The 27,500-nt window shown below is 38.7% G+C and overlaps 1 protein-coding gene across 1 annotated transcript in view; it reads left to right on the forward strand.

Moving 5' to 3' along the window:
* Positions 1-27,500, forward strand: part of rft1 (RFT1 homolog) — a 41,389-nt gene that overhangs the window by 4,488 nt on the left and 9,401 nt on the right. Inside the window, exons 3-9 of the mRNA XM_061929710.2 lie at positions 5,350-5,472; positions 9,940-10,231; positions 10,302-10,436; positions 16,618-16,878; positions 16,947-17,091; positions 26,123-26,228; positions 26,315-26,564. Coding sequence (XP_061785694.2) covers positions 5,350-5,472; positions 9,940-10,231; positions 10,302-10,436; positions 16,618-16,878; positions 16,947-17,091; positions 26,123-26,228; positions 26,315-26,564 — 1,312 coding nt within the window. The remainder of the gene's footprint in view (positions 1-5,349; positions 5,473-9,939; positions 10,232-10,301; positions 10,437-16,617; positions 16,879-16,946; positions 17,092-26,122; positions 26,229-26,314; positions 26,565-27,500) is intronic.

Here is a 27,500-nt window from a genome sequence, read left to right on the forward strand (position 1 = left end):
CGTCAGAGTGATCAAAGAGCCGCATGCGGCTCCGGAGCCGCGGGTTGCCGACCCCTGACCTATAGTGATCACAGAGACAGGTTGTTTTTGTGTTACTGTATATATTTGTTTTTCTGAAAAATCCCACTTAATATACTTTGGGTAATTTATAACAGTCAATATTTATTTATTTTATGTTTATTTTTTTAGGGGGGTAACAGTCAATATTTATTTATTAGATTGAATTTTTTTCTGATATAATAAAAGTGACCTTTTGTTAAACCAAATATTGTGTGTTTTTTTCCATATACAACAACCTATCTGGACTCGATAAGAGAATCGATAAGGAATCGCTTCGATAAGAGGATTCGATAATAGGCTCGAACTCGATCATTTCTTATCAAACATCATCCTTACCAGTGACTGTATTTGATTGGTGAAACGCAGGCATGCGATAGATCCTACTTTGAAGGTCTGTCTGACAAACCAAAACAAACAAAGTTAGTTAACAGATGGATAAAAATCAGTAGCGAGCTGAATGTAGATAAATGGAGCGGAGTAAAAGTAGCGTTTCTTCTCTATAAATGTACTCAAGTAAAAGTATGTTGCATTAAAACTACTCTTAGAAGTACAATTTATCCCAAAAGTTACTCAAGTAGATGTAACGGAGTAAATGTAGCGCGTTACTACCCACCTCTGGTGGTGGGCATAAATCATGATCATAAATTGACAAGTTAATTTTATTTTAAGTTTCTTTCCCTAAATGTATAAAAGTATTCATCATATTCTCTTTATCTCATATTAGGCCCAATGTTGCTGTTTGTACATTAGAGCTTTTATCAAATCAAGAATTCAGCGAGCTTGTTGCCAACGCTGAACGAAATCTGCCGAAGCCTTCTGAATCAACAAAGTGGCGGTCTGTGCCGTGTTGGCGAACGGAGCACACGCAGTTGATAGACCGTTGCAATAGCCAATCAGATCACAGGTTGTTGACCGTAGCCCTCCTAGGTAGCCACACGTTGAAGCGTTGAAAGTAACTTTAACGCCTCTTGTGATTGGATACTCACTTGTGACTCACAAAGGAGTATCCAAATTAGGGATGTCCCGATCCGATATTTGGATCGGATCGGCTGCCGATATTTGCCAAAAATTGCGTATCGGCAAGGTATGGGAAAATGCCGATCCAGATCCAGTTTTAAAAAAAAAAACTCCGGTCCGTGTTTTCCAACGCACCGATTTAAATAATACATTCCACTTTTCTGCTGCTCCGTAATTTCCGTTCCGCATTTTCCAGCACACCTTCAACACATCCACAGGTCTGTGGATTCTCACGCAGTTGCTTTTAGCTGCTGGCATTACACGACAGGCTCTTCTCACTCTTTCCTGTGTCTCCCTCTCACAGACAGCAAGCGCACCTTCATACACACGTCACATACTGTCACGTCATACGTCACATACTGTCACGTCATACGTCACATACTGTCACGTCATACGTCACATACTGTCACGTCATACGTCACATACTGTCACGTCATACGTCACATACGTATACGTCCTCCCCGAGCAGAGAGGTAGCAGCATGGCTAACGTTAGCTGTGATGCTAGCGCAGCCGTGCGAGCAACGCTCCCTCTAAGGTGCTCGCCTGTACAATTGCGCACTGTTTAAGCGTCCTCTGCGCATAGCAAATCTATGCCACGCACAAAATCAAATAAAAAAATAAGCGCATAACACGACAGAGAAAACAGTTTTCGTCATCATTGTTCAAAAAATTGTGACGTCTGTCGAGACGCTTATCTCCATTCGGTGCCACACGTCCACACCATCAAAATGCTGAGGCAAAAATTTCCACATCAACACCGTATGAAAAAATTAGTGATTTTTTTAGTTGTGATTTCCTTCTCTGCATGAAAGTTTAAAAGTAGCATATATTAATGCAGTATGAAGAAGAATGTTTTAATGTAGACATGCAAGCCTTGAAAGAACATTTTGAAAATCAAGACTACATTTCCTGCAAATGGGTGCATTTCTACCCTATATTTTAACTTTAGATTTATTCTCATATCAAACTCTTTTGGCTGTCTTTTTGACACTTACATCCGGGGCCCCCCTCCACACCCTGGATTATAAATAACGTAAATAATTCAATGTGATTATCTTGTGTGATGACTGTATTATGATGATAGTATATATCTGATAGTATATATCTGTATCATGAATCAATTTAAGTGGACCCCGACTTAAACAAGTTGAAAAACTTATTCGGGTGTTACCATTTAGTGGTCAATTGTACGGAATATGTACTTCACTGTGCAACCTACTAATAAAAGTCTCAATCAATCAATCAAAACACATAGAATCATCATACTGCTGTGATTATATGCATCAAGTGTTCATTCAAGGCTAAGGCAAAATATCGAGATATATATTGTTTATCGCAATATGGCCTTAAAATATCGCAATATTAAAAAAAGGCCATATCGCCCAGCCCTAGTTCATTGATGCCATTTCTGTTTGTCATGTATAATTTCGTCTATTTTTTCATACGGTGTTGATCTGGAAATGTATGCCTCGGCATTTTGATGGTGTGGACGTATGGCACCGAATGGAGATAAGCGTCTCGACAGACGTTACAATATTTGAACAATGATGACGAAAACTGTTTTCTCTGTCGTGTCCGTGTGTCGAAAATTGTTATGCGCTTATTTTTTTATTTGATTTTGTGCATGGCATAGATTTGCTATGCGCACAGGCGCGCACCTTAGAGGGAACGTTGATCACACAGCTGCGCTAGCATCACAGCTAACGTTAGCCATGCTGCTACCTCTCTGCTCGGGGAGGACGTATACGTATGTGACGTATGACGTGACAGTATGTGACGTGTGTAAGAAGGTGCACTTGCTGTCTGTGAGAGGGAGACACAGGAAAGAGTGAGAAGAGCCTGTCGTGTAATGCCAGCAGCTAAAAGCAACTGCGTGAGAATCCACAGACCTGTGGATGTGTGGAAGGTGTGCTGGAAAATGCGGAACGGAAATTACGGAGCAGCAGAAAAGTGGAATGTATTATTTAAATCGGTGCGTTGGAAAACATTGACCGGATTTTTTTTTAAAACTGGATCTGGATCGGCATTTTCCCATGCCTTGCCGATACGCATTTTTTGGCAAATATCGGCGGCCGATCCGATCCAAATATCGGATCGGGACATCCCTAGTGAGGTCACACACTGATGTTGGTGGAGAAAGCCTGGCTCTCAGTCTCCGTTCTAATTCATCCCAAAGGTGTTCTGTCGGGTTCAGGTCAGGACTCTGTGCAGGCCAGTCAAGTTCATCCACACCAGACTCTGTCATCCATGTCTTTATGGACCTTGCTTTGTGCACTGGTGCACAGTCATGTTGGAAGAGGAAGGGGCCCGCTCCAAACTGTTCCCACAAGGTTGGAAGCATGGAATTGTCCAAAATGTTTTGCTATCCTGGAGCATTCAAAGTTCCTTTCACTGGAACTAAGGGGCCAAACCCAACTCTTGAAAAACCAACCCCACATCATAATTCCTCCTCCATCAAATTGGCACAATGCAGTCAGAAACATAGCGTTCTCCTGGCAACCTCCAAACCCAGACTAGTCCATCAAATTGCCAGATGGAAAAGCGTGATCCATCAGTCCAGAGAAGGCGTGTCCACTGCTCTAGAGTCCAGTGGCGACATGCTTTACACCACTGCATCCCACGCTTCGCATTGGACTTGGTGATGTATGGCTTAGATGCAGCTGCTCGGCCATGGAAACCCATTCCATGAAGCTCTCTGCGTACTGTACGTGGGCTAATTGGAAGGTGACATGAAGTGTAGCAACTGACTGTGCAGAAAGTCTTTGCACTATGCGCTTCAGCATCCGCGGACCCTCTCTGTCAGTTTACCTGGCCTACCAATTGGTGGCTGAGTTGCTGTTGTTCCCAAACTCTTCACTTTTCCTATAATTAAGTTGACCTTGGAATATTTAGGAGCGAGGAAATTTCAGGACTGGATTTGTTGCACGGGTGGCATCCTATGACTGGAAATCACTGAGAGCGGCCCATTCTTTCACAAATGTTTGTAGAAACAGTCTCCATGCCTAAGTGCTTGATTTGATACACCTGTGATTAGGACACCTGATTCTCATCATTTGGCTGGGTGGTGTTGCGTTTTGTGCCAGTTGTTCCTCCCAGGGAATTCAAGTCACAAGTCGCTCCCAAGCTCTTTACGACACTTAAAGCTGAGTTGAAAAACCACCAGAGACAGAATAGGTATTTTGTAATATATTGGCAAAGCTTTGCAGATATATTTTTGAGACCAGTCCAGCCTAGAACATTCTATCGCGCCGCCAAAATGGTCTGTCTCCCCGACCCAAAACTCTCTCTCCCCTCAAGTCGCAGGCAGTCATCTCTTTCTAGCCAAAAAGAATGGCCGTGCGCGACCCGAGGGTCCCTGGTTCAATCCCCACCTAGTACCAACCTCGTCATGTCCGTTGTGTCCTGAGCAAGACACTTCACCCTTGCTCCTGATGGGTGCTGGTTAGCGCCTTGCATGGCAGCTCCCTCCATCAGTGTGTGAATGTGTGTGTGAATGGGTAAATGTGGAAGTAGTGTCAAAGCGCTTTGAGTACCTTGAAGGTAGAAAAGCGCTATACAAGTACAACCCATTTATCATTTATTTAAAACAAATGCTTATTATCGCTCTCTCTCACATTCCTCACTTCAAGGTTAAGCACACAGTTTTGCAGACAACCTAAAGACCACATTTGGAAGAAAAACACTAGCTGTTTTGTAATATGACAATGAAATCAAAAGAAGTAACATTTAAATTCGGATATATGTAAATATCTGCCTCCGACAATGGCCAAATACTTTTGGTTGCTAACCTGTCCCAGCCGGTGAAATGTTTTGTACCCCTAGCTTACCGGCTTGCATTTGGTGCTGCAAATAGTTTTTTTTACGTGTAAAATGTTGTTACAATTATGTTAATTCTTACACTACCACGAGGAGATATGTTTTACTTGCTGATGCTGGTTTATTGATTTTTAAATGCGCCCTAAAATAGCCCGTTTTGTACACTATGTAGAGTCAGTTCAGTTTCAGTTTATTTGATGATAGGTGATTCAATACCCAGGATTGAGAAGTATTTCTCCAGCCGTGGTCATGTGGTGACATCATCGATGGTATTATGAGAGGTATTCATTAAAGTAGGACATCGCTGAAGGCTTAGGTGTGAAATGCATGGCCCGCCACAGGCATCAATAATAGTCTATCAATAATGTATCAATAATAGTCTATCAAAAATGCTGTAAAAAAAAAAAAAAATCATGTTTTGCATTCATTTGTCTTCTTGTTTCCACACTTGCAGGCTGACCCTCCTCTATTCAACGTTGGTGTTTTTATCCAGGGAAGCTTTCAGAAGAGCCTGTCTGAGTGGAGGCACAGGTGGGAAGCACAACTGGAGGCAGCTTGTCAACCTGCTATGGATGACGTAAGCATCATCATCATGTTGTTATTAGGGCTGCAACAACTAATCCATTAACTCGATTATAAAAATAGTTGGCGATTCATTTAGTCATCGATTCGTTGGATCTATGCTATGCGCATGCGCAGAGGCAATTTTATTTTTATTTATTTATTTTTTTTAATATATATTTTTTATTTGATTTTTTTATTTATTTTAATAAACCTTTATTTATAAACTGCAACATGTACAAACAGCTGAGAAACAATCATCAAAATAAGTATGGTGCCAGTATGCTGTTTTTTTTTCAATAAAATACTGGAAAGGATAGAAATGTAGTTTGTCTCTTTTATCCGATTATTAATCGATTAATCGATCATCAAATTAATCGTTAGTTGCAGCCCTAGTTGTTATTGCTTGGATGTCACTGACGTCACGTCCCGCCCATTAAATACGCCTGGTAGTGTTGCGTTTCGACCAGTTGTTCCTCCCAGGGAATTCAAGTTGCTGGTCACTCCCAAGCTCTTTTGATGACACACAAAGCTGAGCAAGAAGGACCACCAGAGACAGAATAGGTATTTTGTAATTTATTTCCAAAGCCTTTGGAAATAAACGTGAGACCAAATCCCGTACAGAAGCGCTCACTAGCACAGCTAAAAAGGTCTAATCTAACATACGGAAAAACTTCTCTTCTATAACGTCTCCCTTGCCCCACCCTCCTTGTCCCTTCCTCCACAGCTGGGCACAGGAACAGATAAGAGAAGGGATTTATTGCTACTCCCCCTGGACTTGAGGATAACCAGATAAGGAGAAAAATGTAAAAACACTCCCCCCCCCCCCCCCCCTCTCTTTCACCTCAACCCATGTCCCTTTTGTTTCTTATTTAAAGTCGGCTTTAGACGAGAAGCAGAGAAGATCTCCCCCCCACATTCCTAAAAGTTGGCACACAGTACTTGCAGACAACCAAAAGATAACAAATAAAGAACACTAGCTGTTTTGTAATATGACTATGAAAATAAAGAAGTAACACACAAATATGGATATATGTAATTATCTGCCTCCGTCAGTAGTCAAGATAGCTCTGTTCTCAATAGGTATGCCAATAATAGTCACACACACACACACACACACACACTAGGTGTGGCAAAATTATTCTCTGTATTTGACCCATCACCCTTGATCACCCCGTGGGAGGTGAGGGAAGCAGTGAGCAGCAGCGGTGGCCGCGCCCGGGAATCATTTTTGGTGATTTAACCCCCAATTCCAAGCCTTGATGCTGAGTGCCAAGCAGGGAGGTAATGGCTCCCATTTTTATAGTCTTTGGTATGACTCGGCCGGGGTTTGAACTCACGCCCTACCCATCTCAGGGCGGACACTCTAACCACTAGGCCACTGAGTAGGTTTTAGCCTTTCTGTTGGTGTTGTTTTCCGCTGTGCGAATCGTTTGAAATCGCAAAAAGGATGAACGTTTCTTCAGAGTTCCTCGAGAGGTAGTCAAAAAAAGCAGAAGAATGCAAGATTTTACGCTGCATAATAGGAAATCAAATAGTGTATGTCCTTCGCTATGTGGTAGGTTCCTGCGGACGTGATCTCCTTCTGTTGTTGACTAGTTTTTTCATACGGTGTTGATGTGGAAATGGTTGCTTGGGCATTTTGTGGGTGTGGCACCGAACGGAGATGTTGACATGCGGAGTAAGCACTCTTCATTCTCTAGCGCAGGGGTGTCAAACTCAAATACAGAGTGGGCCAAAATTTAAAACTGAACCAAGCCGCGGGCCAAGGTTGAACAAATTAACCTTTTAATAGGGACCCAAACAAGTTTTGCATTAAATATTGAACAAGCAAGTCTTATTTAACTTTATAGTGACATGCAAAATCGAGTTTCAAATAATAATAATAATAATAATTAAAAAATATCAATGGCATATCAAATACAATTTAAATAAAAATTGAATGCCTCTTTTCTATTTGCAGCCTTCTGAGGTAAATATCAACATTAACTTTTTCTACAGGCTAATACATTTGAAAATAAAATAATGAATAAACCAAACATTCTGGACTTTAAACGGCTCAGTTCGCAACACACTGATCTAATCTGATATGCCCAAGCCAGATACCTGCCATCTTTTCTTGGATGCTAGTTCATTAATGTCGGGGCTCAGGCTCTGAGCTGAGGCAACCTTCATTATCGAACGAAGGTGTTCATCAGTCATTATATCTCGTATTCCACAGTCTTGGGGGTGTGCCTTAAAGGCACTGCCTTTAACGTCCTCTACGAGCTGTCTTCACGTCCGCTTTTCATCCCTTCTAACAACGTGCCGGCCCAGTCACAAGATATGAGCGGCTTCTGTACGCACACATACGCGAATGCAACGCATACTTCATCAACAGCGATACAGTTTACATTGAGGGTGGTCGTATAAGCAACTTTAACATTGTTAGAAATATACGCCACATTGTGAATCCACACCAAACAAGAATGACAAACACATTTTGAGAGAACATCCGCACCGTAACACAACATAAACACAACAGAACAAATACCCAGAACCCTTTGCAGCACTAACTATTCCGAGACGCTACAAAATACACCCCCCTCTACCATCAAACCACCCCCCCCCCCCCCCCACACACACACACACACACCTTGTAGCGTCCCGTCACCAACAACCACCAACCAAAATGACACTCTAACACAGTATATAATACATATAGTTAGAAATATAGTTTCTAAATGTATTTATACTCAGCTCGTGTGAAACTTAGGCCTGAGCATCTAATTTTCTTCTCAATCACTGTCACTTGCTCGCCTCCTCTTGCTGCGATCCCAAACTGTCAGTGTCACGTGTCGCGCAGCGCTAACTCGATTGTTTTTACAGGTGTTTTATCGCCCTCTGCTGCCACTTACTGAAATAGATGAGTATTACGTTATCTGCCACACTTTATTATAGCACAGACAGCCGACAATGGTTAATTAGGACAGTGTTTTTCAACCTTTTTTGAGCTAAGGCACATTTTTTCCGTTGAAAAAAAATGCGGAGGCACACCACCAGCAGAAATCATTAAAAAACTAAACTCAGTTGACAGTAAAAAGTCGTCACAATTGTTGGATATGACTTTAAAGCATAACCAAGCATGCATCACTATAGCTCTTATCTCAAAGTAGGTGTACTGTCACATCACACCCTGACTTATTTGGACTTTTTTGCTCTTTTCCTGTGTGTACTGTTTTACTTCTTGTCTCGCGCTCCTATTTTGGTGTGTTTTCTCTTTTTTTGGTATTTTCCTGTAGCAGTTTCATGTCTTCCTTTTGAGCGATATTTCCCGAATCTACTTTGTTTCAGCAATCAATAATACGTCAGTTGTTTGTATCCTTCTTTGTGGGGGCATTGTTGATTGTCACGTCATGTTCGGATGTACATTGTGGACGCCGTCTGTTCCACAGTAAGTCTTTGCTGTCGTCCAGCATTCTGTTTTTGTTTACTTTGTAGCCAGTTCAGTTTTAGTTTCGTTTTGCATAGCCTTCCCTAAGTTCCACTGCCTGTATAATAATAATAATAATAATAATAATAACTGGGATTTATATAGCACTTTTCTAAGTACCCAAAGTCGCTTTACATGTAGAACCCATCAATCATTCACACCTGGTGGTGGTAAGCTACTTTCATAGCCACAGCTGCCCTGGGGTAGACTGACGGAAGCGTGGCTGCAATTTGCGCCAACGGCCCCTCCGACCACCACCTATCATTCATCATTCAATTCCCTTTCAACCTTCGTTTTGGACCAGTTGTTCCTCCCAGGGAATTCAAGTCACAAGTCGCTCCCAAGCTCTTTACGACACTTAAAGCTGAGTTGAAAAACCCCCAGAGACAGAATGGGTATTTTGTAATATATTTGCAAAGCTTTGCATATATACATATGACAGAGACAGCATAGAACATTCGATTGCGCCCCTAAGATCGTCTGCCCCCCGAAACACCCTCTCTCCTCTTAAGTCCCTGGCAGTCCTGTGTCTCTAGCCAAAACAAATGTCCATTATCTCTCTCTCTCTAACATTCCTCACTCAAGGTTAAGCACACAGTTTTGCAGACAACCAAAAGACCACAATTGGAAGAAAAACACTAGCTGTTTTGTAATATGATTATGAAATAAAAAGAAGTAACACTTAAATTCGGATATATGTAAATATCTGCCTCCGATATTCCGCGAGGGCGTATGACGTTGCACGCGCGACAGCATGTGACGTATGTAAGAAGGTGCGCTTGTTTTATGTCTCTGTGAGAAGGAGAGACAAGAAAGAGTGAGTGTAGTGTAATGCCCGCAGCTAAAAGCAACTGTGTGAGAACGTATACTCGATATCACCATATAGTCATTTTCTGTATCGCACAGAGACAAAGCCGCGATATATGGAGAATATTCCATATATCGCCCAGCAAGTTTTCTTTTTTCTCACATTTGTTGTGAAGCCACACTCAAGCAGCGTCGCCCTCTTAGGTTGCCTCTGGGTTTCTTCTGGGGAGTCCTGCTGGCCTGCGTGTGGCTCTGGCTTCTGGAGGTCCCGGATCCTCAAGCGGTTCCTTTCTACGGCCCCGCCGTGGTCCTGTTCGCCCTGGCGGGGGTGCAGGAGCTCCTGGCCGAGCCCCTCTGGGTGCTGGCCCAGGCTCACATGTTCCTGCGCCTCAAGGTGGTCGCCGAGAGCTTGGCCCTGCTGGCCAAGTGTGGCGTCACGGTGGTGCTGGTGGTGTGGGCTCGTCAGTGGGGGCTTTACATCTTCGCCGCTGCTCACGTGAGAAACATCCTTCACATTCATCATTTATACTTCAGCTTGGATGAGATGATCTTGTTGTGTGTCCCAGCTGCTGTACACGGGCGTGCTGGTGCTGTGCTACGTTGGCTACTTCCTGCGCTTCTTGCCGTCTGAAGAGGCCATCAAGAGCCGTTTCCCTCTTCGCAGTGTCAGGGATCTTATTCCTCATCCAGCTCATGGAGAGGTATTCATCTTTATTTGTTTATTGTTATGCAAATGTTTACTTAACCTTTGTTTATTGTTACGCAGAGGTATACTTAATATTTGTTTATTGTTATGCAGAGGTATACTTGATATTTGTTTATTGTTATGCAGAGGTATACTTAATGTTTGTTTATTGTTACGCAGAGGTATACTTAATGTTTGTTTATTGTTATGCAGAGGTATACTTAATGTTTGTTTATTGTTACGCAGAGGTATACTTAATATTTGTTTATTGTTACGCAGAGGTATACTTAATGTTTGTTTATTGTTATGCAGAGGTATACTTAATATTTGTTTATTGTTATGGAGAGGTATTCATCTTTTTGTTTATTGTAATGCAAATGTATACTTAACCTTTGTTTATTGTTATGCAGAGGTATACTTAATGTTTGTTTATTGTTATGCAGAGGTATTCATCTTTGTTTGTTTATTGTAATGCAAATGTCTACTTAACCTTTGTTTATTGTTATGCAGAGGTATACTTAATATTTGTTTATTGTTATGCAGAGGTATACTTAATGTTTGTTTATTGTTACGCAGAGGTATACTTAATGTTTGTTTATTGTTATGCAGTGGTATTCATCTTTATTTGTTTATTGTAATGCAAATGTACACTTTACCTTTGTTTATTGTTATGCAGAGGTATACTTAATGTTTGTTTATTGTTATGCAGAGGTATTCATCTTTGTTTATTGTAATGCAAATGTTTACTTAACCTTTGTATGTTTATTGTTATACTGATGTATACTTAATGTTTGTTTATTGTTACGCAGAGGTATACTTAATGTTTTTTTTATTGTTATGCAGAGGGATTCATCTTTATTTGTTTATTGTAATGCAAATGTTTACTTAACCTTTGTATGTTTATTGTTATACTGATGTATACTTGTTTGTTTATTGTTATGCAGAGGTATACTTAATGTTTGTTTATTGTTATGCAGAGGTATGCTTAACGTTTGTTTATTGTTATGCAGAGGTATACTTAACGTTTGTTTATTGTTATGCAGAGGTATACTTAATGTTTGTTTATTGTTATGCAGAGGTATACTTAACATTTGTTTATTGTTATGCAGAGGTATTCATCTTTGTTTATTGTAATGCAAATGTTTACTTAACCTTTGTATGTTTATTCTTATACTGATGTATACTTAATGTTTGTTTATTGTTACGCAGAGGTATACTTAATGTTTGTTTATTGTTATGCAGAGGTATTCATCTTTATTTGTTTATTGTAATGCAAATGTTTACTTAACCTTTGTATGTTTATTGTTATACTGATGCATACTTAATGTTTGTTTATTGTTATGCAGAGGTATACTTAATGTTTGTTTATTGTTATGCAGAGGTATACTTAATGTTTGTTTATTGTTATGCAGAGATATACTTAATGTTTGTTTATTGTTATGCAGAGGTATACTTAACATTTGTTTATTGTTATGCAGAGGTGTACTTAACATTTGTTTATTGTTATGCAGAGGTGTACTTAACATTTGTTTATTGTTATGCAGAGGTGTACTTAACATTTGTTTGTTATGCAGAGGTGTACTTAACATTTGTTTATTGTTATGCAGGGGTATACTTAATGTTTGCTTATTGTTATACCAAAATATACTTAATGTTTGTTTATTGTTATGCAGAGGTATACTTAATGTTTGTTTATTGTTATACCGATGTATACTTAATGTATGTTTATTGTTATGCAGAGGTATACTTAATGTTTGTTTAAATGTTATACAGAGGTATACTTAATGTTTGTTTGTTTATTGTTATACCGATGTATACTTAACGTTTGTTTATTTTTTGTTATGCAGAGGTATACTTAACGTTTGTTTGTTTATTGTTATGCAGGGGTCTACTTAATGTTTGTTTATTGTTATGCAGGGGTCTACTTAATGTTTGTTTATTGTTAAGCAAATGTGTACTTAATGTTTGTTTGTTTATTGTTATGCCGAGGTATATTTAATATTTGTTTGTTTATTGTTATTCAGAGGTATATTTAATGTTTGTTTATTGTTATGCAAAGGTATTCATCTTTGTTTGTTTATTGTAATGCAAATGTCTACTTAACCTTTGTTTATTGTTATGCAGAGGTATACTTAATATTTGTTTATTGTTATGCAGAGGTATACTTAATGTTTGTTTATTGTTACGCAGAGGTATACTTAATGTTTGTTTATTGTTATGCAGTGGTATTCATCTTTATTTGTTTATTGTAATGCAAATGTACACTTTACCTTTGTTTATTGTTATGCAGAGGTATACTTAATGTTTGTTTATTGTTATGCAGAGGTATTCATCTTTGTTTATTGTAATGCAAATGTTTACTTAACCTTTGTATGTTTATTTTTATACTGATGTATACTTAATGTTTGTTTATTGTTACGCAGAGGTATACTTAATGTTTTTTTTATTGTTATACAGAGGGATTCATCTTTATTTGTTTATTGTAATGCAAATGTTTACTTAACCTTTGTATGTTTATTGTTATACTGATGTATACTTGTTTGTTTATTGTTATGCAGAGGTATACTTAATGTTTGTTTATTGTTATGCAGAGGTATACTTAACGTTTGTTTATTGTTATGCAGAGATATACTTAACGTTTGTTTATTGTTATGCAGAGGTATACTTAACATTTGTTTATTGTTATGCAGAGGTATTCATCTTTGTTTATTGTAATGCAAATGTTTACTTTACCTTTGTATGTTTATTCTTATACTGATGTATACTTAATGTTTGTTTATTGTTACGCAGAGGTATACTTAATGTTTGTTTATTGTTATGCAGAGGTATTCATCTTTATTTGTTTATTGTAATGCAAATGTTTACTTAACCTTTGTATGTTTATTGTTATACTGATGTATACTTAATGTTTGTTTATTGTTATGCAGAGGTATACTTAATGTTTGTTTATTGTTATGCAGAGGTATACTTAATGTTTGTTTATTGTTATGCAGAGATATACTTAATGTTTGTTTATTGTTATGCAGAGGTATACTTAACATTTGTTTATTGTTATGCAGAGGTGTACTTAACATTTGTTTATTGTTATGCAGAGGTGTACTTAACATTTGTTTATTGTTATGCAGAGGTGTACTTAACATTTGTTTGTTATGCAGAGGTGTACTTAACATTTGTTTATTGTTATGCAGGGGTATACTTAATGTTTGCTTATTGTTATACCAAAATATACTTAATGTTTGTTTATTGTTATGCAGAGGTATACTTAATGTTTGTTTATTGTTATACCGATGTATACTTAATGTATGTTTATTGTTATGCAGAGGTATACTTAGTTTGTTTAAATGTTATACAGAGGTATACTTAATGTTTGTTTGTTTATTGTTATACCGATGTATACTTAACGTTTGTTTATTTTTTGTTATGCAGAGGTATACTTAACGTTTGTTTGTTTATTGTTATGCAGGGGTCTACTTAATGTTTGTTTATTGTTGTGCAGGGGTCTACTTAATGTTTGTTTATTGTTATGCAAATGTGTACTTAATGTTTGTTTGTTTATTGTTATGCCGAGGTATATTTAATATTTGTTTGTTTATTGTTATTCAGAGGTATATTTAATGTTTGTTCATTGTTATTCAGTGGTATATTTAATATTTGGTTGTTTGTTATTCAGAGGGATATTTAATGTGTTTGTTTATTGTTATGCAGAGGTATACTTAATGTTTGTTTATTATTTTTCAGAGGTATACTTAATGTTTGTTTATTGTTATGCAGAGGTATACTTAATGTTTGTTTGTTATGCAGAGGTATACTTAATGTTTGTTTATTGTTATGCAGAGGTATACTTAAAGTTTGTTTATTGTAATGCAGAGGTATACTTATTGTTTGTTTATTGTAATGCAGAGGTATACTTATTGTTTATTGTAATGCAGAGGTATACTTAATGTTTGTTTGTTTATTGTTATGCAGAGGCACACTTCATATGTTTGTTTATTGTAATGCAGAGGTATACTTATTGTTTGTTTATTGTAATGCAGAGGTATACTTATTGTTTATTGTAATGCAGAGGTATACTTAATGTTTGTTTATTGTTATGCCGAGGTATATTTAATTGTTTGTTTATTGTTATTCAGAGGTATATTTAATATTTGTTTGTTCATTGTTATTCAGTGGTATATTTAATATTTGGTTGTTTGTTATTCAGAGGTATATTTAATGTGTTTGTTTATTGTTATGCAGAGGTATACTTAATGTTTGTTTATTATTATTCAGAGGTATACTTAATGTTTGTTTATTGTTATGCAGAGGTATACTTAATGTTTGTTTGTTATGCAGAGGTATACTTAATGTTTTATCGTTATGCAGAGGTATACTTAAAGTTTGTTTATTGTAATGCAGAGGTATACTTATTGTTTGTTTATTGTAATGCAGAGGTATACTTATTGTTTATTGTAATGCAGAGGTATACTTAATGTTTGTTTGTTTATTGTTATGCCGAGGTATATTTAATATTTGTTTATTGTTATTCAGAGGTATATTTAATATTTGTTTGTTCATTGTTATTCAGTGGTATATTTAATATTTGGGTGTTTGTTATGCAGAGGTATATTTTATGTGTTTGTTTATTGTTATGCAGAGGTATACTTAATGTTTGTTTATTATTATTCAGAGGTATACTTAATGTTTGTTTATTGTTATGCAGAGGTATACTTAATGTTTGTTTGTCATGCAGAGGTATACTTAATGTTTGTTTATTGTTATGCAGAGGTATACTTAATGTTTGTTTGTCATGCAGAGGTATACTTAATGTTTGTTTGTTATGCAGAGGTATACTTAATGTTTGTTTGTCATGCAGAGGTATACTTAATGTTTGTTTATTGTTATGCAGAGGTATACTTAATGTTTGTTTGTTATGCAGAGGTACACTTAATGTTTGTTTAGAGAGCGGATGAGGGTATGTCAACAGAATATATTAATTGATGAAAACTTTATTTATTACTCGCGGTTCTACGTAAATTATTATACATAAACTGTGTTTACCAATAATTTAGCTTAAAAACATTAATTTTTTTCAATCATTCGAGTACATTCGAGTCTTGTGTAATGAAGTATTTTGTGTCTATTTAGGTATGGTTAAGCTGAGTGCTGAAATCGTGGAAAAATATATGTTCTTAGCGCGCCTGAAATGGGCTGTCTGCACTCTCAAAGTGCATGTTATTGCCAAATGTATTTCATATGCTGTAAACCTAGTTCATAGTTGTTAGTAATTATCTTATCAGACAGTGTTAAGCCGCTGAAATCCGAGTCTGAATCCGAGCTAATGTCGCTATACCTTGCTGTTTGTTTGTATTAACATCACTGTGTGACGTCACAGGAAAATGGACGGGTGTATATAACGATGGTTAAAATCAGGCACTTTGAAGCTTTTTTTAGGGATGGGTAAAATTTTGAAAAAAACTGGATGGCCAATTCAACCCTTAACTCAACAATGAGTAGATGAGTGTTATGTGTGTGTGTATATGTGTAAATAAATGAACACTGAAATTCAAGTATTTCTTTTATATATATATATATATATATATATATATATATATATATATATATATATATATATATATATATATATATATATATATGTGTGTAATAAAAAAAAAATATATAGCTAGAATTCACTGAAAGTCAAGTATTTCTTATATATATATATCTTAACCACGCCCCCGACCACGCCCCCCGCCCCACCCCCCCCCACCCCCCACCTCCCGAAATCGGAGGTCTCAAGGTTGGCAAGTATGTCACTGTGTGACGTCACAGGAAAATGGACGGGTGTATATAATGATGGTTAAAATCAGGCACTTTGAAGCTTTTTTTAGGGATATTGCGTGATGGGTAAAATTTTGAAAAAAACTTTGAAAAATAAAATAAGCCACTGGGAACTGATTTTTAATGGTTTCAACCCTTCTGAAATTGTGATAATGTTCCCCTTTAATGCATCCAGCACCCAAAAATGTTTGGGTTTAAATCTTATATTCAAGATATAGAAAATTAAACATGTTCCATGTGATGTTAAGCTTTTCTCCCTGTCACTCACACATGTTGCTAATTGCAATCACTGACACTAAAAATAAAAGGTTTAAAGAAAAACAGTCTATTATATTGTCCTAAAAAGTGCAGCATTTGAACATGTGCTCGTGCACTTCTAGCCGCTGCTGGACTGGACTGTGGCCCGGCTCACCTGGAGCTTCTTCAAGCAGTCCTTCCTCAAGCAGATCCTGACGGAAGGCGAGCGCTACGTCATGACCTTCCTGAACGTTCTCAGCTTCGGGGACCAAGGCGTCTACGACATCGTCAACAACCTGGGCTCCATGGTGGCGCGCTTCGTCTTCCTGCCCATCGAGGAAAGCTTCTACGTCTTCTTCGCCAAAGTGCTGGAGCGCGGTCGCCATGTCGAGAGCCAGAGAGAGGTGCGCGCCGGCGTCGTCTCTTTTGAGTAACGTCTTTCCTTCTCATGCTGTCGTGTTGTCGTCCACAGGAAGATGTTAGTGTGGCGGCAGAGGTGCTGGAATGTCTGCTGAAGCTGGTGCTGGTGCTGGGACTCGTCATTGCAGTCTTTGGATACGCATACTCTGGCCTGGCACTGGATGTCTATGGTGGCTCTATGCTGAGTAGTGGAGCAGGTAACAGAGATATAGGGTGTGCGCTAGACTATATATGTATATAGCAGGGGTCGGCAACCTTTACCAGTCAAAGAGCCATTTTGACCAGTTTCGCAAATTATTAATGGGAGCCGCAAAATTTTTTGGAAATTTTAAATGAAATAACACTGCATAAAAAGTTTTCTTTTTGCTTTGTGCTATGTACAAACCAGGGGTCTCAGACACGCTGCCCACACCTTTTATATGGAATTTGAAAGCTGGTGCGGCACGCGGGTTTTAAATGAATGGCGCTTGTCAGCGTCATGCGTGCCGTGATGATACAGCATGTAGCACCCACTACAACCAGCGTGCCTGAACAGTCGCACGTTGTATGGTGTTTCTGCTTGCTCACGTAAGTGACAGCAAGGCATACTTGGTCAACAACCACACAGGTTACACTGACGGTGGCGGTATAAAAAAAACTATACCACTCTTACTAATAATGCGCCACACTGTGAACCCACACCAAACAAGAATGACAAACACATTTCGGGAGAACATCTGCACCTTAACACAACATAAACACAACAGGACAAATACCCAGAATCCCATGCAGCCCTAACTCTTCCGGGATACATTATACACCCCCCGCTACCAAACCCCGCCCACCTCAACCGACGCACAGAGGGGGGGGGGGTGATGTGTGAGGGAGCAGGGTTGGGGTGGGGGCGGGGTTTTGTGGTAGCAGGGGTGTATAATGTAGCTCGGAAGAGTCAGGGCTGCATGGGATTCAGGGTGTTTGTTCTGTTGTGTTTATGTTGTGTTAAGGTGCAGATGTTCTCCCGAAATGTGTTTGTCATTCTTGTTTGGTTTTGGTTCAAAGTGTGGCGCATTATTAGTAAGAGTGTTAAAGTTGTTTTATATGGTCACCGTCAGTGTAACCTGTGTGGCTGTTGACCAAGTATGCCTTGCTGTCACGTACGTGTGCAAGCAGAAGATGTATATTGTATAACAAGTGTTGGGCTGGCACGATGTTAATACAGATTGTAGAGAGCGCCAAATGTTGTACCATCATGGCACGCCCTTATTATAGCTGTAAGGGTGAATATTAATCCCAGGAGTTTTCTGCGAGAGGCACTGAAATACAGAAGTCTCACGGGAAAATTGGGGGGTTCAGCAAGTAAGCTGCTGAGCCACATCAGAGTGATCAAAGAGCCGCATGCGGCTCCGGAGCCGCGGGTTGCCGACCCCTGGTATATACAAAACCAGTGAAGTTGGCACCTTGTGTAATTCCTACATAAAAACAAAATATTATATTCAATTGAATAGACTGCAAAGACAAGATATTTAATATTCGAACTGAGAAACTTAATTTATTTTGGCAAATAATCATTAACTTAGAATTTAATGGCACCACTTTTAACAACACTCAGTAAACATTTGGGAACTGAGGAGACACATTTTTGAAGCTTCTCAGGTGGAATTCTTTCCCATTCTTGCTTGATGTACAGCTTAAGTTGTTCAACAGTCTCCGTTGTGCTATTTTAGGCTTCATAATGCGCCACACATTTTCAATGGGAGACAGGTCTGGACTACAGGCAGGCCAGTCTAGTACCCGCACTCTTTTACTATGAAGCCACGTTGATGTAACACGTGGCTTGGCATTGTCTTGCTGAAATAAGCAGGGGCGTCCATGATAACGTTGCTTGGATGGTAACATATGTTGCTCCAAAACCTGTATGTACCTTTCAGCATTAATGGCGCCTTCACAGATGTGTAAGTTACCCATGTCTTGGACACTAATACACCCCCATACCATCACAGATGCTGGCTTTTCAACTTTGCTCCTATAACAATCCGGATGGTTCTTCTCCTCTTTTGTCCGGAGGACACGACGTCCACAGTTTCCAAAAACAATTTGAAATGTGGACTCGTCAGACCACAGAAAACTTTTCCACTTTGTATCAGTCCATCTTAGATGAGCTCAGGCCCAGCGAAGCCGGCGGCGTTTCTGGGTGTTGTTGACAAACGGTTTTCGCCTTGCATAGGAGAGTTTTAACTTGCACTTACAGATGTAGCGACCAACTGTAGTTACTGACAGTGAGTTTCTGAAGTGTTCCTGAGCCCATGTGGTGATATCCTTTACACACTGATGTCGCTTGTTGATGCAGTACAGCCTGAGGGATCAAAGGTCACGAGCTTAGCTGCTTACGTGCAGTGATTTCTCCAGATTCTCTGAACCCTTTGATGATATTACGGACCGTAGATGGTGAAATCCCTAAATTCCTTGCAATAGCTGGTTGAGAAAGGTTTTTCTTAAACTGTTCAACAATTTGCTCACGCATTTGTTGACAAAGTGGTGACCCTCGCCTCATCCTTGTTTGTGAATGACTGAGCATTTCATGGAATCTACTTTTATACCCAATCATGGCACCCACCTGTTCCCAATTTGCCTGTTCACCTGTGGGATGTTCCAAATAAGTGTTTGATGAGCATTCCTCAACTTTATCAGTATTTATTGCCACCTTTCCCAACTTCTTTGTCACGTGTTGCTGGCATCAAATTCTAAAGTTAATGATTATTTGCAAAAAAACAAAATGTTTATCAGTTTGAACATCAAATATGTTGTCTTTGTAGCATATTCAACTGAATATGGGTTGAAAATGATTTGCAAACCATTGTATTCTGTTTATGTTTACATCTAACACAATTTCCCAACTCATATGGAAACAGGGTTTGTAGTACCCACACTCTTACTATGAAGCCACGCTATTGTAACACGTGACTTGACATTGTCTTGCTGAAATAAGCAGGGGCGTCCATGGTAACGTTGCTTGGATGGCAACATATGTTGCTCCAAAACCTGTATGTACCTTTCAGCATTAATGGCGCCTTCACAGATGTGTAAGTTACCCATGTCTTGGGCACTAATACTGTCAGGTTCAAACACAGATGACATCTATTAAACAGGACAAGAAGCAAAGAATCAAACAGAGACTCAATTTGAGGAGAAACGTCTGGTCTGTACTCTTGTACAGTCTCCAGCACGCTCTGGCGAAAGATTGTACGCCTCCTCCTTTATTTGGACTTTCCCTGACCACATGGCAACAGCTGCTTCCAAAGGGATGTGGGTCGTAAACAGCGTTGCCTTTGGTTACAGAACAGTTCAAAAGAAAAGGTTGTAAACAGTTCACAGAAAAGGTCGTAAAAGAGTTCAAAGAAGAGGGGTCTGGAACCTGGGCAGATCCTGCCTTCTCTCCGCTCTGTAGTCCTTGGGTTAAAACAATATCTTTCTGTTGATTACAATACATTAAAGAAAACAGAGCACCTTCATGTTGCTTTCCCCCTTACACAGTGGAGTTTTACAAGCCTTCTTTTTGGTAGGTTCAAAGACAGCTTTTGCTTCTCACCGGGCATTCAATGTAACACAAAGTTTGTGATAACTTAGAAACAATTATTCTAACAAATACACCCCCATACCATCACAGAGGCTGGCTTTTCAACTTTGCGCCTAGAACGATCCGGATGGTTCTTTTCCTCTTTGTTCCGGAGGACACGACGTCCACAGTTTCCAAAAACAATTTGAAATGTGGACTCTTCAGACCACGGAACACTTTTCCACTTTGCATCAGTCCATCTTAGATAAGCTCAGGCCCAGATAAGCCAGCGGCGTTTCTGGGTGTTGTTGATAAATGGCTTTCGCTTTGCTTAGTAGAGTTTTAACTTGCACTTACAGATGTAGCGACCAACTGTAGTTACTGACAGTGGTTTTCTGAGGTGTTCCTGAGCCCATGTGGTGATATCCTTTACACACTGATGTCAGTTCTTGATGCGGTACCACCTGAGGGATCGAAGGTCACAGGCATTCAATGTTGGTTTTCGGCCTTGCTGCTCACGTGCAGTGATTTCTCCAAATTCTCTGAACCTTTTGATGATATTACAGACCGTAGATGGTGAAATCCCTAAATTCCTTGCAATAGCTGGTTGAGAAATGTTGTTCTTAAACTGTTCGACAATTTGCTCACGCATTTCTTGACAAAGTGGTGACCCTCGCCCCATCCTTGTTTGTGAATGACTGAGCGTTTCGTGGAATCTACTTTTATGCCCAATCATGGCACCCACCTGTTCCCAATTTGCCTGTTCACCTGTGGGATGTTCCAAATAAGTGTTTGATGAGCATTCCTCAACTTTCTCAGTCTTTTTTGCCACTTGTGCCAGCTTTTTTGAAACCTGTTGCAGGCATCAAATTCCCAAATGAGCTAATATTTGCAAAAAATAACAAAGTTGACCAGTTTGAACATGAAGTATCTTCTCTGTGGTCAGACCACAGAACACTTTTCCATTTTGTATCAATCCATCTTAGATGAGCTCAGGCCCAGCGAAGCCGGCGGCGTTTCTGGGTGTTGTTGATCAATGGCTTTGGCTGTGCTTAGTGGAGTTTTAACTTGCACTTACAGATGTAGCGACCAACTGCAGTTACTGACATATCCTTTACACTCTGATGTCGCTTTTTTGATGCAGTACAGCCTGAGGGATCGAAGGTCACGGGCATTCAATGTTGGTTTTCAGCCTTGCTGCTTACGTGCAGTGGTTTCTCCAGATTGCACATCTTGCTTTGTTGAAGACGTTTCACCTTTCATCCAAAAGACTTTAAATTGCAGGTGTGTGGTTTCACTATTTATGTGTTTGCCGGTTGTGTTGAACAAGCGTCATGCGTAAGAAATGCATGCTGGCAACATACCTGCCAACTACTCCGGTTTTCCCGTAATTAGTACGGTTTTCATCAACCTATTCCGGGTTACGGTTGCAGTGATAAAAAATACGTTTTTTCATTAATTAAAAAAATTTTTTTTTTTTAAGTTTTATTCACGAAATCGCGCAACAACAATGACAATCGACACTGCTTCCCGTAACTTCCTATCGAGCCATTCCGAATGCCATGCGCGAGGCTATTTATAGCACCGCTGCCAAGCACGAGGCACCAGTTGCCATTGTTTCCAAACGAGCGAACGATCATGGAATCAGCCGGAGAAAAATCGCAAACGAGTCTTAAACCGAAAAGAAAACTGCAGTCATTCCGTGAAGAATATTTAAAAGCCTATCTGGGAATAATTATCCGTTCCAAAAAGGGTGAAAACTACGCGAATTGCACCTTGTGCAGACAAGATTTTTCGATCGGACACGGAGGAATTAGCATGTAAAAGACCACGTTGGGACAAAAAAACACAAGTCTAATGCCGTTGCTAGCGATACAAGTGGAAAACTTTCAACGTTTTTCGGATTTTAGCCACAAAAAGGTAATGACACCAATGTTATCTATTGGAATTGTTTAGTACTGTTATACTGTTAAAAGTGTTTATACTATTTATGCTTTCAAGTCCAAGTTGAAGAAATCTTGTTAAATGTTGACAGCATAACTACCAAAATACAGAAGTATGTCCTTAATGTTTTTGCAGTGCTATTTCTGTTGAAAAGTTAAAATGATTACATTAGAGATGTGATGTGCCACTTTTCAAGTGTCTGATGGCTTAAATTAATTTTCATTAATTTTTCATATTTTGAATTCTTTTGAAAGGCTTACAAAAAAACTACATTTGAATTGTAATTCCATGCTATTGACAGGACTATTAATTTTAATGAAGTTAGCTTACCACAGCGTTTCTCAAAGTGTGGGGCGCGCCCCACTGGTGGGGAATAGAGACATGACAGGTGGGGCGCGAGGAACGGGAGGAAATTTCACTTTCAATTTTTTTTTAAAATTATTATATTCTTAGATTATTTTTTTTACTAAGCTTTCATTTTCTATACACACTGTAAATCACTTTGTGATTCTGTCTGTGAAATCCGCTATATAAATAAATGGAAATTACCGGTACTTATTTTTACTGTAGGCTTTATATTTCTCGGTACGAGCGAAAGTTTGACAGACATAGCAACAGTAACTAATGGGGGCGGGGCTAAGCGGAACAAACTTTCGCGCGGATGGATAGCAGGCTAATGTGTGGATCACAATTACACAAATATATACATGTGTGACTCGCACCTCAAAGGTCGTCGAGCCAGCGCCTGCAGAGAAACAAAAATCTGACGGGCACACACTGTGTCATTCACAGGGAAGCACTCGCGTCAAGGCAGCTCAGCCCCGAACTCAATGAGGTTTTAACATGTTGTGAGCGCGGTAAATTTGATCAAAACACGACCACTGAAAGCGCGACTGTTCTCTGCACTGTGTGAGGAAATGGGAGCTGATCATACAGCCGTGCTGTTTCACAGTGAAGCAAGGTGGTTCTCCTGGGGGAAAGTGTTGTCACTTGCCCTGTCTTGCCAAATGCATAGCTCCTCCTTTTTTTTTTTTTTGCAAAGAGGCACTTTTATTGTATTTATTATTGAACTTGATGCAAGTTATTTGATTTATTATTGAACTTGATGCAAGTTATAACACTTTTTTTGATTTATTATTGAACTTGATGCAAGTTATAACACTTTTGTTTTATTTATTATTGAACTTGATGCAAGTTATAACACTTTTTTTGATTTATTATTGAACTTGATGCAAGTTATTTGATTTATTATTGAACTTGATGCAAGTTATAACACTTTTATTTGATTTATTATTGAACTTGATGCAAGTTATAACACTTTTTTTTTTATTATTGAACTTGATGCAAGTTATAACACTTTTGTTTTATTTATTATTGAACTTGATGCGAGTTATAACACTTTTTTTGATTTATTATTGAACTTGATGCAAGTTATTTGATTTATTATTGAACTTGATGCAAGTTATAACACTTTTTTTGATTTATTATTGAACGTGATGCAAGTTATAACACTTTTTGATTTATTATTGAACTTGATGCAAGTTATAACACTTTTTTGATTTATTATTGAACTTGATGCAAGTTATAACACTTTTTTTGATTTATTATTGAACTTGATGCAAGTTATAACACTTTTATTTGATTTATTATTGAACTTGATGCAAGTTATAACACTTTTTTTTATTATTGAACTTGATGCAAGTTATAACACTTTTGTTTTATTTATTATTGAACTTGATGCAAGTTATAACACTTTTTTTGATTTATTATTGAACTTGATGCAAGTTATTTGATTTATTATTGAACTTGATGCAAGTTATAACACTTTTTTTGATTTATTATTGAACGTGATGCAAGTTATAACACTTTTTGATTTATTATTGAACTTGATGCAAGTTATAACACTTTATTGATTTATTATTGAACTTGATGCAAGTTATAACACTTTTTTTGATTTATTATTGAACTTGATGCAAGTTATAACACTTTTATTTGATTTATTATTGAACTTGATGCAAGTTATAACACTTTTTTTTATTTATTATTGAACGTGATGCAAGTTATAACACTTTTGTTTTATTTATTATTGAACTTGATGCAAGTTATAACAGTTTTTTTGATTTATTATTGAACGTGATGCAAGTTATAACACTTTTTTTGATTTATTATTGAACGTGATGCAAGTTATAACACTTTTTTTGATTTATTATTGAACTTGATGCAAGTTATAACAGTTTTTTTGATTTATTATTGAACGTGATGCAAGTTATAACACTTTTTTTTATTTATTATTGAACTTGATGCAAGTTATAACACTTTTGTTTTATTTGTTATTGAACTTGATGGAAGTTATTTTATTTATTATTGAACTTGATGCAAGTTATACCACAGCTGCACATTTATTTTATTTATTATTGAACTTAATGTTATTTTATGTTATTGAGTTCGAATGTATACAACTTGATATTCAATAAATTTGAAAATGTTAAAGCTTGGCATTAGCGCTCTGTTGGGGCGATGGGGGCAGGTGGGGCTTGAAAACTCCCCCTTGTCCAAAGTGGGGGATGACAAAAAAAGTTTGAGAACCACTGGCTTACCATGTTTACAGTATGATAATTGTGATAGAAATGTGAATTTTAGGCACAGAATATTTTTTACAATTGAACAAGGCAGTAGATTATACAAGCTTGGACAGAAAGTTAATAATGACACCAATTTTTTTTTTTATGGAATTGTTTAGTACTGTTTTACCATTTGTTTACTGTAAAAAGTGTTTATACTGTTTATACTTTCAATTAACAAATTGAAGTCTTGTGAAAGGTTGACAGGATAACTGGCATTAACTGTCAAAATAATTTCAAACTATTGAAATTAGCTTACAGAATAAACATGTCAATCAACCCATATGATTTTTGCTGTAATATTTTTGTTTTGAAAAGTCACTGTGACTGATAGAAAAGTGATGGTTTTAGCAACATTTTAACCTGTCATTTTGCGTTGGGCTGAACCCCCCACCAGGACTTTGTCCTGGACCTACCGGGGCCTGCGGCCCCTGGACCCTGGCTACTAGGTTTTTCTGATTTCAAAAGTTGGCAGGTATGTGGCAAGCAAAACACTTGGAAGTGGCCACTCTTCCCGTGGAACGAGACAATCTTTGGGTGCTCATTGAGAACCAGTATTTATCACCAAGTGCATTTGTTAGAATAATTGTTTCTAAATTATCACAAAAACTTTGTATTACATTGAGTTCCTAGCAGGGGGACGGTAGCTGTCTTTGAAACCTACCAAGAAGAAGGCTCGTAAAACTCCACTGTGTAAGGGGGAGAGCCACATGAAGGGCTTTCTGTTTTCTCTCATGCATGGTAATCAACAGAAGGATGTTGTTCTGGCCCAAGCACTTCAAAGCGGAGAGATGACAGGATCTGCCCAATTTCCAGACGAACTCTTTTTGAACTATTTTACGAACTCTTTTTGAGCTGACCTTTTCTGTGAATTATTTACGACCTTTTCTGTGAACCTTTTGCGACATTTGTCCTTTGGAAACAGCCGTGGTCCAAAATAAAAGGAGGAGGCATACAATCTTTTGGCAGAGCGTGCTGAGATACTGTGCAAGAGTACAGTGTACAGACGACTCTCCTCAATATATTGAGTCCAAATTGAATTCTGTCTTTGTTTAATTCTTTGCCTCTTGTCTTGTTTAATAGATGTCTTCAGTGTTTGAACCTGACAGCATTATTCCATGTTGTGTTCAGGTCCTTCCCTGCTGCGATGCTACAGCTGCTACGTCCTCCTGCTGGCGGTGAACGGCGTGACCGAGTGCTTTGTGTTTGCCGCCATGAGCCAGGAAGAGGTGGACAAGTACGAAGTCGTAACGATGGCGAGAAGATTCGCCAGACTGCTTCTTTTTTTCTTTCTTTTTTTTTACACGCTTTCTCCCCGTCCAGGTATAACGTGGTGATGCTGGCCTTGTCCGTGTCCTTCCTCTTCCTGTCCTACATGCTGACGTGGTGGGCGGGCGGCGTGGGCTTCATCCTGGCCAATTGCCTCAACATGGCCCTGCGCATCTTGCACAGCGTCCTGTACATCCACCGCTACTTCCTGTCCAGCCCCTGGGCACCTCTGCGAGGCCTGCAGCCCTCGCCGCTGCTGTGCCTGGCGCTCGCCGTCAGCGCGGGGGTCACAGTCGTTAGTGAGGTATCTTTCCACACGACTTCACACCAGGGCCGCACCCTTTTGAGAATATTACCTAATTGCCACTTTTCTCCCCAAAAGTGCGATTACATACATATAAATGCATAAAACTGCGAAAATAAGGAGTACAGAAAGACATGCTACTTTTAGAACAATATGCAATAATTTACATTCAAAAATATTTGGATTCATGCAGAAAGACCATGTCTGTTGACATTTTGTGTTAGCTGGATTTAATTTTTTGCACCATTACTAGGGAAGGTTGTTTGCATTGGGTCATATAAATAAATCATGCGCATTCAGTGCATGATAAAAGGTCATTGATCAGGAAAAAACTTATGTTTTCCCCGAGACGGCGACAAAATAGCAGCATCAAAAAAGTTAGACTTTTAAAATGAACGCAATCTCCGTGAGGGCGAGATTCCTTTTTAAACTCCTGACGTCTCGCAGGCCAATTTGAAGACGTCGGCGGGCCGTAGTTTGGACACCCCGAGTTTACATGAAGAAATGATCACTAAAAACTATACAATGTTCATAATGTAATCATAAACTCAAGCACTAGACTTCGCCTCAGACTACGACTCAATCACAGGCAACGAAAGAAACATCATCATCCACGCAAAAAACTCCATTCTCATCCACAACAATACACCATGGCAAAAAAAGAACAATGCAACATTTGACGTCACTATGGGAAGTTTTGACGGAGCAGAAACGTGTGAACTCGTTGGGAGTTTCCTCCTCTCCCAGCTCGCTAGCCTCAATCTGAACCTTGGTATTTACCGTGATGACGGACTGGCAGTGTGTCGCGCCTCGCCAAGGAGCAGCGAGAATACCAAGAAGCGCATATGCCAAATTTTCAAAGAGAACGGCCTACGGATCACGATTGAAGCCAACAAGCAAACCGTCAACTTCCTTGACGTCACTTTCAACCTGAGA

Source organism: Nerophis lumbriciformis, linkage group LG03 (genome assembly GCF_033978685.3).
Source record: "Nerophis lumbriciformis linkage group LG03, RoL_Nlum_v2.1, whole genome shotgun sequence".
NCBI classification, from domain to species: domain Eukaryota; kingdom Metazoa; phylum Chordata; class Actinopteri; order Syngnathiformes; family Syngnathidae; genus Nerophis; species Nerophis lumbriciformis.